The sequence below is a fragment of the Elephantulus edwardii genome, unplaced genomic scaffold, assembly GCF_000299155.1.
Source record: "Elephantulus edwardii isolate Elephantulus edwardi_28Jun2011 unplaced genomic scaffold, EleEdw1.0 scaffold00014, whole genome shotgun sequence".
Lineage (NCBI taxonomy): Eukaryota > Metazoa > Chordata > Mammalia > Macroscelidea > Macroscelididae > Elephantulus > Elephantulus edwardii.
The window spans coordinates 16570681-16586963 of record NW_006399764.1 but is presented as its reverse complement, the minus strand read 5'-3'; the positions used below and the strand labels follow the sequence as shown (position 1 = coordinate 16586963).

General features: G+C 38.4%; 1 protein-coding gene across 1 annotated transcript in view; it reads left to right on the top strand.

The window, feature by feature from the left end:
• The window catches only part of CCDC171 (coiled-coil domain containing 171), a 313076-nt gene that overhangs the window by 93612 nt on the left and 203181 nt on the right, over nucleotides 1-16283 (top strand). Inside the window, exons 11-12 of the mRNA XM_006881285.1 lie at nucleotides 13530-13636; nucleotides 15442-15531. Coding sequence (XP_006881347.1) covers nucleotides 13530-13636; nucleotides 15442-15531 — 197 coding nt within the window. The remainder of the gene's footprint in view (nucleotides 1-13529; nucleotides 13637-15441; nucleotides 15532-16283) is intronic.

Here is a 16283-nt window from a genome sequence, read left to right as displayed (position 1 = left end):
TATTTATTTTTAAAAGAAAGTACATTGTCCACAAAAAACAGAAGAATGCGATTCAGGCCCATGATTTTACTTGAAGGCTTCCTGGCCCTTGGCTGGTGAACTGTTGATAATTTTACATGCTTTGCTATGGCTGTACTTCTTGGTCTGCTTTTAGATGGAGTCTTCTATTTTGCTGAACTTTTGTGACATTAGTGTGACTTAATTAGTTATTATTTGAACTTTCAATAAAGCATTACTGTTTCGTGATTTGCTACTGTGGAAAAATCAGGATGTACAAAAGTGACATAAAAATATAGACAGCCAGTTTTTACTTGATAAAGCTTTGGAGGATAGTTCCTCCTGGAAGTTACTATTATTGAAATGTATCATTGTTTAATGGTATTGGGATTTTAAAAATTACAAGTACTTTATAGCATATTTTTCACCTTACTTAATATTATTGTTCTTAGAATTGGATTAGAGGCATAATAATGAAGTGACTGTCACCTTTTTAGTTTTAAAATAGTCGTTAACAAAGCAACTCCCTAAACCTTTAGAAATTGAATTGTTGTTTTGTCCTGTTGAGTTGAAACTGACTCATAGTTGAGGATCAGTAGATTTTCAGAGGCAGTAAATCCCATGGAAGGAGACTGCTCATCTTTCTCCCAGCATCTGATACATTTGAACAGAGGCTGGGCTCTATCAGGAGAAGTGTGGCATCTGGATTGGAGGTAGACTCATCAACAATCTGCGTTATGCAGATGACACAACCCTCATTGTGGAAACTGATTCACTTACCCATGTGGGGCTGGCTTTGTTTCTTCTCTACTTACTGCTTTTGGCCTCTGTGTGAAACAGGCCCGTGTACCTAGGATAGACTCCTTTTCTTCTTGGTCCAGCTCAGCTTGAGTATGTATTATATAACTGTTGCCGCATCAGCATAGAGACCCAGTGTCCGACAGCCCAAACCCTTACCCTATCTCTTGTCATCCTCATAATCCTTGTTGTGCTTAAATACATTGGTGTAGTCACCATGTCAGTTCATCTCTTTGAGGGTCTTCTCCTTGACTGACTCTGCACCTTTTAGAGCTTGATACACTTTTGCAGGTTCAACACCCTCTTTTCACTCAAGTTTCATAATTTTTTATTCTAATGAGCAGATTTGTTTGTTCTTTTGGCAGCCTGTAGTATATTCACAAGGTTGTGCGTACATTTTGCCAGCTCCGCGCGTCAAAGGCATCAGTTCTTCAGTCTTATTTACTGTCCAACTTTCACATGTGTATGAAACATTTGGAAACAACATACTTTGGGTGAGGTGCGTCTTAGTCTTCAAAGTGACATGCTTGTACTTTAGCACTTTAAACAGGTCCTTGGCAGTTGATTTATTCAAATCAAGCAATACATTGGTTGATTTCTTGACTGTGTTTCCATTTATTAGTAAATACACACAAATTATTCACTAATAATTAATTATTTACTAGCTTATTATAAATGCGTTATTACTCTGAAGAATCTGACCAATTAAAATTGCTGCCTGCATCAGTCCTGGTTTCAACCACAGAAAAACAATAACCAGGTATTTCTTCTTTTGTTTTTAAATTAATTCTGATTTATTTACAAAGTTTGAATCCATTGTTTTTACAAAATATCCTTCCCATTTCCTTTACCTCACCCACCCATTGATTTGTACAACCCTATGGTTAACACTCTACTTCCCACATCCTCATTCCTCTATTTTCACCCTCCCCTCCCACCTTGGAACCTCATACTTATTCTACAATAATGGTTTTATACGATATTTATTCTTGTGGGACTGAGTTAGTTCACTCTGCGTAAGCTCTCCAGTCCCTCCAAAGTTAGGTAATAATTTACAAAATGACTGTTCCCGTGTGCTGTGTACTATTCCATTGTATGAATGTACCACAACTTCTTAATCCATTGGTTTGTGGTTGGACATCTGGACTGTTTCCATGTTCTTGCGATGGTGAATAATGCTGCTATGAACATTGGTGTACAAGCTTCTGCTTGAGCCTCAGTTCTCATTTCACTAAGCAACTATTTCTTATCTCCTAAATGAAGTAATTGAAAAAGGCAGACTTTTCCAAGGACATACATATGTGTGGTTTTTGTTGTTGTTGTTGTTTAATGCCGTCGCGTCGTGGTTAGGCTATAGAATTATCTATTTATTGTAGAGTATACACATAATTTCAAAAGAAAGTCTTTTGAAAGTGAAACATATTATTACTCTATGAAGGTAGCACATCTTTTGAATTTGTAACCAAATTAATTCTCTTGGGAAGAGATTTTCAGGGAAATACTTTGTTTGCAGTTATAACAAATTGATAGCAGTATGTTGCTCTCTTTCGTTATCGCTGTACAATTTAGGGTGCTTTGGTGACAAAGTGTGGTTTGAATCTATCAGCTGCCCCGAGGAAGAAAGATGGACAGTCTCCTTTTATGTGATTTACAGCCTCTGAAAAAAACACCGGAGGGCCTGCTCTGAGTCATTTCCAAGTCCATGGCAATGAGTCTGAGTTTTTCGTGTACTCAGTTTGTTTCAAAATGTGCACTGTTACCACCCCCCTCCTGCTTTATTTGATAAATGAATGTAGACATTGAGAGGGACAATTTTAAATGGCTTTTTTGACTTGTATTTGAAGTAGATAAAATAACTTTTCCTGCTCTAGAGTTGGAAGTATTTGCCAGATGTTCTCTTCCTGGCCTTTTTTGAATTTTGTCTTCTCCATTAAGAAATCTTTCAAAAGCAAGTCTAACCCATGAGCTTACGTTTATTTAATAGACAAAGTAGCCGCCTGCCTGAGAAATCCAGAACTTTATTTGGAGAATTTCGCTTCCTCTCCCCTGGGATCAGTGCTCCCCTTTAGATCTTATTTTCTGTTGCTTCCAACACTGCGTCCTTTTCTTACTAACTCATCTGCCTCTTGCTCTTCTTTGTCTGTGTTTTTTATAACTACCAAGTGATCATTTCAAAACCCAATTCATAGCCTCTCATTGCTTTGTTCTAACCCTGGCCTGTGCTCTGCGTCTCATCCAGAGTAAAAACTAAAAGTGAACAATGATTGGCAAGACGTTTTAGATTCGCTGGCTCTTTGCGCTCCTCACTTTTTACTCTCTTCTCCCCCCTCCCCCCGCCTCTGCTTCGGCTGTTTCCTTTTTATTGTGAGAAAATACATATAAAAAATTTGCCATTTTCACCATTTTCAAGTGTACAGTACAGGGCTTTCATCACATTCACAGTTTTGTGCAGCCATTGTCACTGTTCATTTCTACAGCTTTTCCAGCACTGCAAACAAAAACTGCACTCTTTGAGAGTCACAGTTCCATTTGTCTGTCTCCTTAGCCTGTGGGGACTGCTAATCAACTTTCTGTCGGAGTACATTTATCTCTTTTATATATTTTACCTAAATGGGCTCCAAGTATTTGTCCTTTTTGACTGGCTTATTTAACTTTAAAAGTTTTGCTTGTTTTTAAAAGTTCATTCATGTTGTAGCATGTACTAGGTTTTAATTTCTTTTTGTGGTGAAGGACTATTCCGTTCTACATATATGACACATTCCCCCCACCCATATGTTGGTGGATCAGTATGCTGATCAAATTATCTGAGAAGCTGGACCCTATGAGGAGGAGTGTGGCATCAGGATTGGAGGAAGACTCATCAATAACCTGCATTATGAAGATGACACAACCTTGCTTGCTGAAAGTGAGGAGGACTTGAAGCACTTGTTGCAGAAGATCAAGGAATGCAGCTGTCTGTGTGGTTTGCATCCCAATGTCAAGAAAAGAAAGCTTCTTACCACTGGACTGATAGGCAGTGCCATTACGGATGGAGAGGAGATTGAAACTGTCGACAGTTTCATCTTGGTTGGATCCACAATTAACACCCTGCGTACCAGCAGTCAGGAAATAAGGAGATGCATTGCACTGGGAAAATCTTTAGTTAAGGACCTCTCCAAATTATTGAGGAATAATGATGTCAGTCTGAGGACTAAAGTGCATCTGATTAATGCCATAGTCTTTCTGATCACTTGCTATTCTTCTCAAAGCTGGACAGTGAAGAAATATAACAAGAAAAGAATTGATGCCTTTGAGCTGTGGTATTGGAGAAGAGCAATAAACATCCCATGAACAGCCAAGAGAACGGATAGATAGGTCATGGAGAGGGTGCAGCCGGAGTGCTCTTTGGAGGCAAGAGTGATGAGCCTTCACTTCACATACTTTGGGCAGGTTGCTAGGAAGGACTATTCCTTGGAGAAGGACATGATGCTGGGAAGGGTGGAGGGTCGGTGAAGGAGAGGAAGACATTCAGACAGGTGGATTGACATGGTGACTGCTGCAATGGGCTGTTGTATATCAGGAAGTGTGAGGATGGTGCAGGATAGAACAGGGTTCAGATCTTTTGTTCTTAGGGTCGCTGTGAGTCGTATTCAACTTGATGACACACAACAGCAACAACAACAACAACATATGTTGAAGGATTTTTGGATTATTTCTACATTTTGTCTATTGTGATTAATACTGCAATGAATAGGGATATACAGATATCTCTTTTATCACCATTCTGTCAGGGTTTTTGTTGAGCATAAAGCAAGGAGGAATTGCTACGCCATATGTTGTTGTTGTTGTGAGCCGTCAAGTCAGAACTGCCCAACAACTCATTCCCCGGTGGGTTTTCAGAGACAATAAAACACAATGGAAGAGATTGCCCTTATTTATCCTGTGCAGCAGCTGGTAGGTTTGAACCGTGTGCCTTTGGAATTGTGGTGTAGTCTCCAGTCCACCAGAGCTCTCTGTATAGTCCATGTAGTGATTCTAAAAGTTTTATCTCACATACTTTGGCCACGTTGTTAGGAGAGGCCGGTCCTTGGAAAAGGACATGATGCTTGGAGAGGTGGAGGGTCGGTGAAGGAGAGGAAAACTCTCGATGATACGGATTGTTGCAGCGATTGTAGCAATGGGCTCAATCAGAAAGGATCCGGGTAGGGCAAGGTTCAGATTCATTCTTCACAGGGTCACTGAACTGTAGTTGACTTGACGGCATCTAACACCACCGTGGCATGTGATTCCATGCTTGGCTTATTTAGGACTCCTCTGCTATGTTTTGAACACAGCAAGCAAGATTTCACTTTGGGGTCCTATGTACTAGCTCTTCCTAAAAGTTCTTTATTTCCTTGTAGCTGTGTGCGCTGTCTTTGATCTTTCTCACATCTGTGGTCAAAGCTCACCTTTGCCACAATCTTTATCTTCTATCTTCTCTTATGGCCACACACTGTACTTTTTTTACAAAAGAATTTTTCTTTTATGTTGGTTTGCATACAATATTTATACACATTGTGTTTCACACTTTCCTTTATTCAACTTTTTCCATAACATTTCTGCTGTCAGACATTTCTGGCATAGCCACCTAGTATATTTATTAATATAGCTGTTTCCATAAGGGCAAGGATCTTTGCCTCTGTTACTAAAGTATTTTCAACTCTGAAGTAGTGCTTGGCACAAACGAGTGCATAAAATCAGGAATAAATTAGTGTCATATTGAGGATCGAGTCTACATTTAATTTTTTAAAAATTTTATACTGATTTGTTTACAAAGCTCGTATATATTATTTTTTACACCAGAGCTTTCACCCCATCTCCCTCCACCCAAACTGTGTGGCCCTATGATACATTTAATTTTTGAGTTTATAAAGGTGGCCGTGAAATACTTTCCAAGTGATAGCCATCTTTTGCGTTGTTGTTATGTGCCATCAAGTTGCCTGCGACCCACTGTGACCCTATGTACAGCAGCTCTGAACACTGCCCTGTCCTGAGTGAGTCTCCCTAATCCTGATATACCAACCCCCACTGCACCAGTTACTGTATCAATCTATCTCGTTTGGGGTCTTCCTCTCCTGCTCTGTCCCTCTACCCTTCTGAGCATGGTGCCCTTTTCCAAGGACCAGTCCCTCCTGGTCACATGCCCAAAGTATGTGAGAGCTTCAGAATCCTTACCTGCAAGGAGAAACTTGGTTTCACCCTCTCCAAGACAGACCTGTTTGTTTTCTTGGAAGTCCATGGTGGGTCTTCTTCTGTCATCCTTAGTCATTGTCCATCTCTCTGATGCATAGCAAGTAATTGCAAAGGCCATGGCCTGGATTAGGCTCACCTCAGTCTGTAGACTGAGAGACATTGTTGCTTCTCAGCACTCTGGAGAGGTCACTGACAGCAGATTTTTTTCAGTGATATTTGTCTTGTGATTTCCTGACTGCTGCTGCCAAGAGTGTTATTGTGGAGCCAAGCAAATTGTAATTGTTAACAGTCTCAATCTTTTCTCTATCCATCATGGTGCTGTCACTTGGCCCAGTGGTGAGGTTCTTTGTTTTCTTGATGTTGAGCTTTAATCCATATTGAAGACTACAGTCCTTGCCCTTCTGCAGCAAGAGCTTCAGGTCCTCCTCAGCTTCAGCCTGCAGGGCTGTGTCCTTTAGGTAGCAACATATCAAGGTGGCACCAGGAGGATTGATCACCAGAGGAAAGGTACACAGTTATTTATTATCCACAGAAGTGTCATTTTCATTCCCTGCCGTCATTAGACAAGGCAGCCATGATTTACTTAGGGACATGAATGAGCTTTTTCTGTTCTCTCCTTCCCATTTCAATTGAAGCACTTCTGTGGTTCATGTCTCATTTCTTTTCTGGTGAAGATTCTTATCATAGGGAGCGTGTGTGGAAATCCTTTCTCACTTTGAAGCCATGGAGCCTTTCTGCCTCAAGCATTTCTTTTAATACAGTTTCATCTCTGCCTGAGGGTGTTAGCAAACATCTGGAATGCGACTTTTCCTTCATAAGTTCATAAAGTTTCTCTTGTCTTGGATCTTTTTCTGGGTGCTTGACTTTTATATTGACTAAGACAGAGCCCTCCAGTATTTGTCCTTTCTCTGAGGAAACAATTTATGGAGTGTTTATGCAAACATGTATTTGTGTATATCTATAATCCAACCCTAGTGGTGTAGTACAGGAATACGTAGTACTGGAATAGCATACTGGACTGCTAATCCAAAGATTAATAGTTTGAATCCAGTAGCTGGTCTGTGGAAGAAAGGTGAACAGTTTTGTTCTGTAAATATTTACAACATTGGCAAATAGATAGAGGGTCAGTAGTGTTAGAACTGAATTGATGGCAGTGGATGCATATGCATCTAAATATCTACAGCTGTATCTGTCTGTTGGCTCCTGCGAAACCGATCCCTAAACTAAGATGCTATTTTGTGAACAGAACAAGAGAACACTTGGTTTAACATCAAGAAATGTGGTGTGCATCAGTGTTGTATCCTTTCTCCATACCTATTTAGGCTGTATGCTGAGCAAATTACTCAAAAATCTGGATTCTGTATGCTGAGCAAATTATCTGAGAAAGTGAGAAAATTACTTGAGAAGAATGTAAAAAAAATAATAAAGAAGAATGTGGCATTAGGATTGGAGGAAGACTGATTAATAACTTTTGTTATGCAAATGCCACAACTTTGCGTGCTGGATGTGAGGAGGACTTAAGTGTTGCTTCAGAAGGTCAGACACTGCAGCCTTCAGTATGAAGTGCATTTCAATGTCAAGAAAACAAAAATCCTTTCCTCTGGACCAATAAGACAACGTTATGATGGAGAAAAGATTGAAACTGTTAATGACTTCATCTTACTTGAATCAATACACGTGGTACTAGCAATCAGGAGATCAGAAGACGTATTGCTCTGGGAAAGCCTGGAGTCAGGGACCTCTCTAAACTAGTGAGGAGCATTAATGTGTTAGTTGGAGGATTAAGGTGTGCCTGGTTCAGACCATGATTGTTTCAGTCACTTGCTATGCATGTGAGAGCTGGACAGTGAATAAGGACAACAGAAGAATTAGTATCTTTTAAATATGGTGTTGGAGAAGAGTACTGAACATCCCATGGGCTTCCAGAAAAATAAAGAGAGATGTCTTAGAGAAGGTGCAGGAGTGCTCTTTGGAGGTAGAGATGGTGACGCTTCATCCCTATTTGTTGGACATGTTGCTAGGAGAGGTTATTCCTTGCACCATGCTTGGGAAGGTGGAGGGGTGGTGAAGGAGAGGATGACCTTCAACCAGGGGAATTGACACAGTGAAGCAATGGTCTCAAGTGTGTCAGAAATTATGAGGAATGCATAGGATATGATAAGGTTCAGATCTGTTGTCCATGGGGCCACTAGGAGTCGTACTAGACTCGACAGCACCTAATAGGAACAACAGTCTGTCTGTAGGAAACTCGGGGGGTGGCTGTAGGGAGTTGTTCTGTTCCTGCAAAGGCCTTGCATGCTTCTTTGGTAGTTTTAATCCACTGGTGATTCTGTGAGAGATGCAAACTGTCTGGGTTATTAGGGTCAACTACTGTGCTACCAGCATGCCCCCTTTTCAGCTAATAGTGAGACTATGCTGTGCTTGTACTAATAATTGCTCATTTCTAATTCTCTTTTAGATACTTTGTATTTTCTTATCTCTGCTTGTCTGTCTTATTTTTATTTACCAAGTTTCTCCCTTTCTTACTTAATGGTGTACCCCAATTTCATAAGCTTCCATAGAAGTAGTTTATGGATTTTCATGGATCATAATGTTTTAAAAGAAATACAACTAACAGAAAGAAGAAATTGGTTCCTCCTCTCTTCTATCTTTTCTTGTTCCTTTAAAAAAATTCTTGAAATAATGCCATTTGTCTGACAAGTTTCACAGTCAGGTTTTTCTGATGGTGTCTTAATGATATGTTTTAGCCTATTTCTTTGTTCCCTAGACGTTCTGTAAATTGGTTGTTGGATGTACAATAATGGAAATGTTCACAGCCTGTGCCGCTTAATATAGTAGCTAGTAAATACATGGGCCTATTAACGTATTTGAAATGTGGATAGAGACTGATGAATTGAAATTTTTATTTTCTTTAAGTACAATTTTTTAAATTGAAATTTATTATTACAGAGACTTTGGATTTCCATTTATTCATTGTTGCACTTTTTCTCCCCTCCCAACACTCCCCTGTAGTACACTACCCTCTTGGAAAAGTAAAAGAAAAATTCTTTCATTGTTTTACAAACCATCCCCCAGGTCCACTCCACCATGGAGCCTTCACTCTAGACTCCTGTCATGACAAAAATACCTAATCATATATCCCTTTTAAACAGTTTTCTCCCTCATCTGTTTCAATGCAGTATACATTATTGAACCTATCTTTCTCAGTCTCTCCCCAACCCCAAGGTCAGTCCTGTTTTACAACAGTGGCACCATGCAGTATTTGTCCTTTGGTGACTGAGATACTTCATTCAGCATAATGTCCTCCAGAGTCACCCATTTTGAATAATATTGCATGAGTTCCTTGTTTTTCAATGCAGCATAGTATTCAATTGTGTGAATATACCACAGCTTCTCTATCCATTCATTTGTTGATGGGCTCTTGGGTTGTTTCCAACTCCTTGCTATTGTGAACAAAGCTGTGATCAACATGGATATGCATGTATCTGCTTGGGTGGCAGCTATGGTCTCTTTGAGGTATATTCCCAGTAGTGGAAATGCTGGGTCAAATGGTATCTCTATTTGCAACTTTTTGAGAAAGTACCATACAGCCTTCCGTATTGGTGGGACCATTTTACACTCCCACCAACAGTGAATAAGGGTTCCAGTTTCTCCACAACCTCGCCAGCATTTGATGTTTGCTGTTCTGTTAACATTTTTTTTTTTGCTTTTTTTTTTGTTCTATTAAATTTTGCTATTCTGACTGGGGTGAGATGATATCTCATAGCAGTTACATGTGATTACCTGTAGATTATACAGAGAGAGGCATTTAATGGAGACTTGGTTTAGAGGTTTTTCTTTTAAATTATATTCCTTTTACTTTACCTCAGGAATGTTAGTCCAGCCTTGTTTCCTCTGCCAGCCGAGATCCCATCATTCCCATGAAATTCAGGCAACCCACTTTGATGATGCCATTTCCTCTCTTCTTGGCCTTCTAGCTGTGTAAAACTCATCAAGCCAAACAGTTCACTGAGGGTGCTGAAGCTCCCCTCAGCCATGCATTCCTCAGGCCTTAGTGATGGAAGTATTTCAGTCTTCTTGAGTGACAAAGTTAGGGCATTGTCAGGCAGGACTTGCATGATAAATCCTCTACATATGTTAGAACAATTATTTGCTATTTGCCTCTAAAACTTCAGACTTGGCACCTATCTTTAAATAATAATGAAGATGTGCATTTATGACCTCACTGAATAAAACTTCAAGATACACGTTGTAGCCTGAGCTTGAAAAGAAATAAAGACCCACAAAATTTGTATGTCTAGCACTTCTGAAATGAAGAGGGAATTTTCCTAGGCATCAGGGTTGTGCACACGGAGTGGTAGGTTTTTGTCAGGTGAAAATATAAAAAAGTTTGATGTTTTCTGTTTATTTACTAAGATGGTCAGAAATAGCCTTAAACCTAGATTTATTATTTCTCCCTTTCCCAAAGATGTTATGATTCCTCATGTCCTAGTATAGATCTTTTTTAAAAATTCACCTACTATTTTGTGTTTTTTAGTGTCTGCATGTTTGTAAACAGTTTTGTGGTGAGGCTGAAATAGAGAAGATGGTAGAAAAAATAGGGAGATGGACTAAATTCATTACTGCTCAATTTCTACTGTGAATCTATTAGGTTTTGGAAGTTGTAACACCAGCTTTAAAAAAAAAGTGATATATGAATAATGTAAAAATCATCAAAATAATACATGGAAAAGGCAGAACCTCTGTAAGGTAGCAACTCACAAGAGACGTTTGTTGTTGTTGTTGTGTACTGTCAAGTCGGAATTGCCGTCTTGCTGACCCTCCAGTGGGTTTTCAGTGGCAGTAAATCACACAGGAAGAGACTGCCCATCCTTCTCCCATGGAACAGCTGGTGGTTTTGAAGGAAACGTGAAGAGTCATGTTTTCAGAGAAGAGAAGTATGCATATTTTTCATTAAAATGAGTGTTACAGGAATGGTCGTGAACGTACCCTGCCTAAGGCTGAAATTTGCAAGGCGTGGGGAAGCGAGGCAGGCTCGAGTTCTGCTCTGACAGGTTTCACTGTAGAGCTGAGACTGTTAAAACTGAAACATAAACGGACCTTGGGACCACTTCTTCCTGCGAGCCTCCTGCAGGAAAATGTTGGTTAAGGTCTAGGTGCAGCCTCCTTCGACCTGGATTTACAGCGCTGGGAACCACATGGAGGGATATTGTGAGCTGGAACCGACCCGATGGCACTGGGAGTTGACAGCTACTTAAGGAGTGATGGCATCGAGCAGGATGACGTAGCCATCTAGGCTGGCACCAGGCACAGAGGGAGGGAGAAGTAGAATGCTTTGGAGTTGGTTTAAGGAAGTGAAAAATATTTTGGAATAGTCTGTTTGTCAAATGGACTTTGATATTTGAGAAGCCAATCATCACCACTCTTCACACCTCTTTTACTCTCTATCTGTGAACCTTTAAATCTTCTTTTGTGAGGATCCCTATAATTCTTCATTATTTCCTTTACCTTAGTAAAATGACAAAAATTTTATTAAGTTACATCAGTCAGTCTGTGAGATCCTGAGTCCACGGTCACCTTTTAATTTTCATTTTAAAGCACTTTGTCATTTTAAAGGACCAGCAGATATTTCTTTCTATAGTAGAGATGGGTGGGGCGTAAAGCACACTTTGTATTGTAGCTGGACTTTATTGTATGCATATTTTCTGAAGGAAATTTATTTTATGTGGAAAATAAGAATGAGCATAGGTCAATAAGGAGAGGACATTTCGTCCCCTGACCCCTCAGCACTCTCAGTGAGGTGATTTTATTCTTCTGAATCTAAGAGGAAGCTTTCTCCCTTATTGTAAAAGCCAGCATATTTCCCGAGTGCCCCTGAATGATTTATTCATAGCCTCCTTGTGTAGCTGCAAAGAAAAGAATTATACATTACATTTTTTATCTTGTGCAAGAGAGCAATTTTTTTAAACATATATTTGGTAAGACCCTTAATAAAATTTTTAATGAGTTGTCTTTCCAACTCGTAGTCATTACAAAGAGCACAGTCTCCTCCGTTCTCCTGGCTCGGAGCTCTGTCTCTTCCTCTTTGCCTGCCCTACTTTCAATTATGTGTTGTTTCCATATTCCTTTTTTTTAAAAAAATGTTACATATTATTCTGTTTAAAAACTTCCAAGTTTTACTCATATTTAGCATAGTCTTAAGTATGAGAAGTAAAAATGTTAGTAAAAAATTCTGTCAAGCTTTATATGTTGATAAATGTCAGAAATTTACTAATGGCTCTTTGACAAAGAGTAAGATGTTGATTATTGCCTATATCCCAAGATGAATCAAACTGGTGTATCATTAACTAACTAGTTTTCAAATACCCATTTCCTCTTCCTTTATTTGCATTTTCTTTGCCCAGTACCCCTAGACTCTGTAAGTGAACAATTAAGAAATGTTGAATGAATGACCTCTGTCATGACTTGCTTAGCATCTCCTTTTCTTCGGTTAAGACTATAAACTCCATGAGGTTATACCAGTCATGTCCACCTCTGCTTAATGCCCAGGAAGAGCATAGTGCATTCACTTAAATGTGCTGCATAAAAGAATGGAAAGGAAACATATCTTGTGAATATTGCTTTTTCAACTTAAAGAATGTCTTCTTGTCTATTGAAATGTTTAGATTGGAAAGTATGATGAAGGGAGAGATCCCAATAGAGGAAAGTATTTTTTAGTAAGAGTTTTAAAAAGTTAAAATTTGTTACTTTTTAAGACATTTGAACATGGGTATGATAAATAGTAAATTTAAAGTGGTTTTTAAAGCGAAATGTGATTATTTTGGATTAATATGTTAACTGTACTTGACCATGTGACCTGGATTAGTTCAACTCATTTCAGTTATGCCCCCACTGAATTAAAATCGTTTGAGGGCATGATATGGAAGTATACATATTTTTGCAGTGAGTATCAATTTTAAAGGTTTTAATTGAAACCTCATGTGGGTCTATGGAGATAATGGCCTTTTTTATTATTTATTTTGAATTGTAACATGATAATTCCAAGGACTGAATTATAGTTCCAAGCACAACAGAAAATTATGTGCTCTTGGACTCAGGAATTATTATTTAAGCAAAGTAGTGCCTTATGAATGACCTGCCTGATCAGGAATACAAGGACCACTTGCAAAGTAAGTATCGTAACTTACCAGGACAATGTTAGTGTTATTAGATTGGCTAATTGTTGGGTAACAGGTGTTTATGAACATTTCTAATATTTAGTAGATAAGGGGGGAAAAGAATTAACTAACTAAAGTGGAGTCTTCATTAGGTTAGAAAACAGTTGTAAATTTGCATATGATGTATTATAAGTTTAATTTAACCACTTGCTTGAAAAGACAGTGTACTTTAGAGTGTACGACTCCACTCAGTGTTGCCTGATGTCTTTTTAGCTCCACCTTATTGTAATATCTCTCTTACAGTTTGCTTGGCTTTGTTTCTTTGTGACTTTAGGGGTTTTATACTCATCCTGTATTTTTCTCTAGGCATTCACAAGGACAGAGATAAACCTCCCAGCTTCTCTGTTGTCCTTGAGACTTTGAGGCGTACCTTGACAGATTACCAGAACAAGCTGGAAGATGCATCTAATGAGGTAACATTTGCACTGTTTGGCTCCACACATACAGCCTTCGGCCTGCAGCAGTACGGATCCCTGGCTTGTTACAAAGGTCGAAAGATTGGGAATATTGAATTGACAGCTTCACAGATAGAAAAAATAATAAATCGTCTGTCATTGTTCTTTCTTTAAGTGTGGCCTGAAGTCCTGTCTCACTTATGTTTTTCTAACTCCTCACTAACATTACTATTTTCAAAGTTATAAAGACTGTCAATTCTTGGTCTTCATAATTTATCAGTTTTAGTTATGTTTTAAAAAAGCTACACATGGAATTTCAGTGAATAAGTTAATATTAAGTTGAATTTAAATGTTAATATGTTTTAATGACTTTCAGAATATCTAGTGGAAAATTAGGCTTTGCCAATCTCTTAGTGTGAATTTTGTATAAACTGTGAAAGTCTTAGTAAAAAATAAAAATGTCTTAAAAATAAATTAATTTTTATTCTCTAAAGGGAAGGATAGTGTTGTTAGAAGTTTTTTATAAACAAATATTCGTTTGAAGTAGCCTGGGAGCTTTTAGTTTGCTGATTGAAAAAAAAAATCTCATGCTTCTGTTTATCATCTCATTTGTATTGTTTAATGTGTGGGTTAATAATTTTCTTGGGTATTAAAGTCTTTGATGAATTCGTGCTTTAAAAATTGAAGTTTGTTTAGCTGCTTCTTGTCAAATTAGAGCATATAAAGTAATTACATTAAATATAATTAGTAGAACAACAAACAGATTGCTTGAACCAAAGATAAGCTACATGGCATGAAACTTGACTGGCCTTCTGCTTATCTCTTTCTTTCGTTTAGTACAAAAGCCAGGAAAGCGTTTTATGTCTCATCTGAGAAGAGGGTGTTTGGTTCATCTGTTTATTTACCGAGGTGACAAGGGTGAAGAGTGAGCCTCACTGGCCTCAGTGAGTGTTCAGAAGTCACAAAAGCAAAGTGACCGTTGAAATAATGAAATTGTTTATAAAGAACAAATCTTGCGAAGTCTTTCCCAGTGAGACAAGACAACCTGTATTGTTAATAGTTTGCACAACTCTTCCGAGGCCTGGGTCTGGAAGCTGCAGGGTAACTAGGAACATATTACCTGCAGCGAATTGTTATTTGGGAGGATGGATGTCACATGATCCTCAGCACAGTTGAAAAGTCGACTCAGCAGGCTTTGGCTTAGTGATGCGCTTTGTTGTGAACCAGTGCCAGAGACAGCAGTGGGGAGACCAAGGGGGTGGCTGCAAAGAAAGCAGAGAGAGCAGTCTGACAGAAAGAAGAATGAACTGTCAAAGAGAATAAATCACAGGCGGCGCAGGACCGACTGATGACCTGCCACAAGCCTTCCCAGTAGGACTGCGTGTGACCGACCCTGCCGTTGTCACACGGAGCCAGAGACCAGCCAGGACTCTCATGATGTGTAGAAGAGCAGGCTTCTGCTCTGTCCTTTTTTTCTTCCCTTACAGATGCCACTGCTTCTGGCAGTTCGGTCCAGTAGGATTTTTGAGAATAAAGTTATTATTTGTTTACCGTAAGAATGGCATCCTTTATCCAGACAGCTAGTAACAGTACAGTAACCTCACTGACATTTTAAGCTCGAGAGCTTTCTTGTCTGTCCTTTTCAGTCACAGCCACTTGTGACAGAAGCAGGAAAAAAAGAAAAAAAGTAATAATTTCTCAAGACTTTGAAATGATTACTCTTGAAAGATGTGTGTTTGTATTATAGGATGAGAGACATTTAAAATGAGCTTTTGAGTCACTTATCCTCAAAGTGTTTAAAAAGTTACATTTTCTCTCTTCAGCTAAACAGCATGAATGATGCTAAGGAAAAGCTATCCAAGGACCTCGATGCTGCTAAACTGAAGATAGAGTCTCACACAAAAAATACAAAGGTATTATTATCATTTAGAATACCTGTCTGTATTAAAGAAAAATGTAACTAGAGAATATTTGTACTAGTGTTAAAAGAGAATAGAGAATTTAAAAATATATTTGGATATGATTTTTTAAACTATTGATCAAAGTAAAATATGAATTTTTTAAATGTAAAACTTGGTTGAAAAATCTTTTTGTTAAATAAAAGAATTCTTTTTTTAGCTAATTATAATATCATAAAATTTACAAAGTGATTTCAAAGTTAAGATCCAGTGTCAGATATATCTTTAAAGTAGTTTATATAGCATATCCATATTTGAAATCCGTTTTCATCATTTCAGGGTAGAACCCTTGTTCTTAGCACATCAGTGGGCTGCGACCAAACATGGCCAAAATCATGGACAACAGTTAGTTTTCTTTTCTTTCTTGATTTTCTACATCTTTTGCAGAATTTTACTGTTCTCACTATCTAGAACTGGTTACTGCAGTTGGAATTTTTTTGTGCTCACTCATGTTGAGTTTGTTATGGGTACATGTCAGTAGAGTTTGTTAAGCCTAAGAAATGAATAGTTCAGGATCTTGTACCACTTAGTTGAGACTTCTGTTGGTGTTTGGCATGTTACTAGAAAGTAAATGTTCTTATATTAAATGTAAGGAACTTATTTAAAATAAGTATTTTAAAAATTGTTGTCACTAAGTTATTTATTTCATAGTTTCACAGGAAAACTCCCTTTCAAAGTTCTTTTTTGGAGTAAGACATGTTATTAAC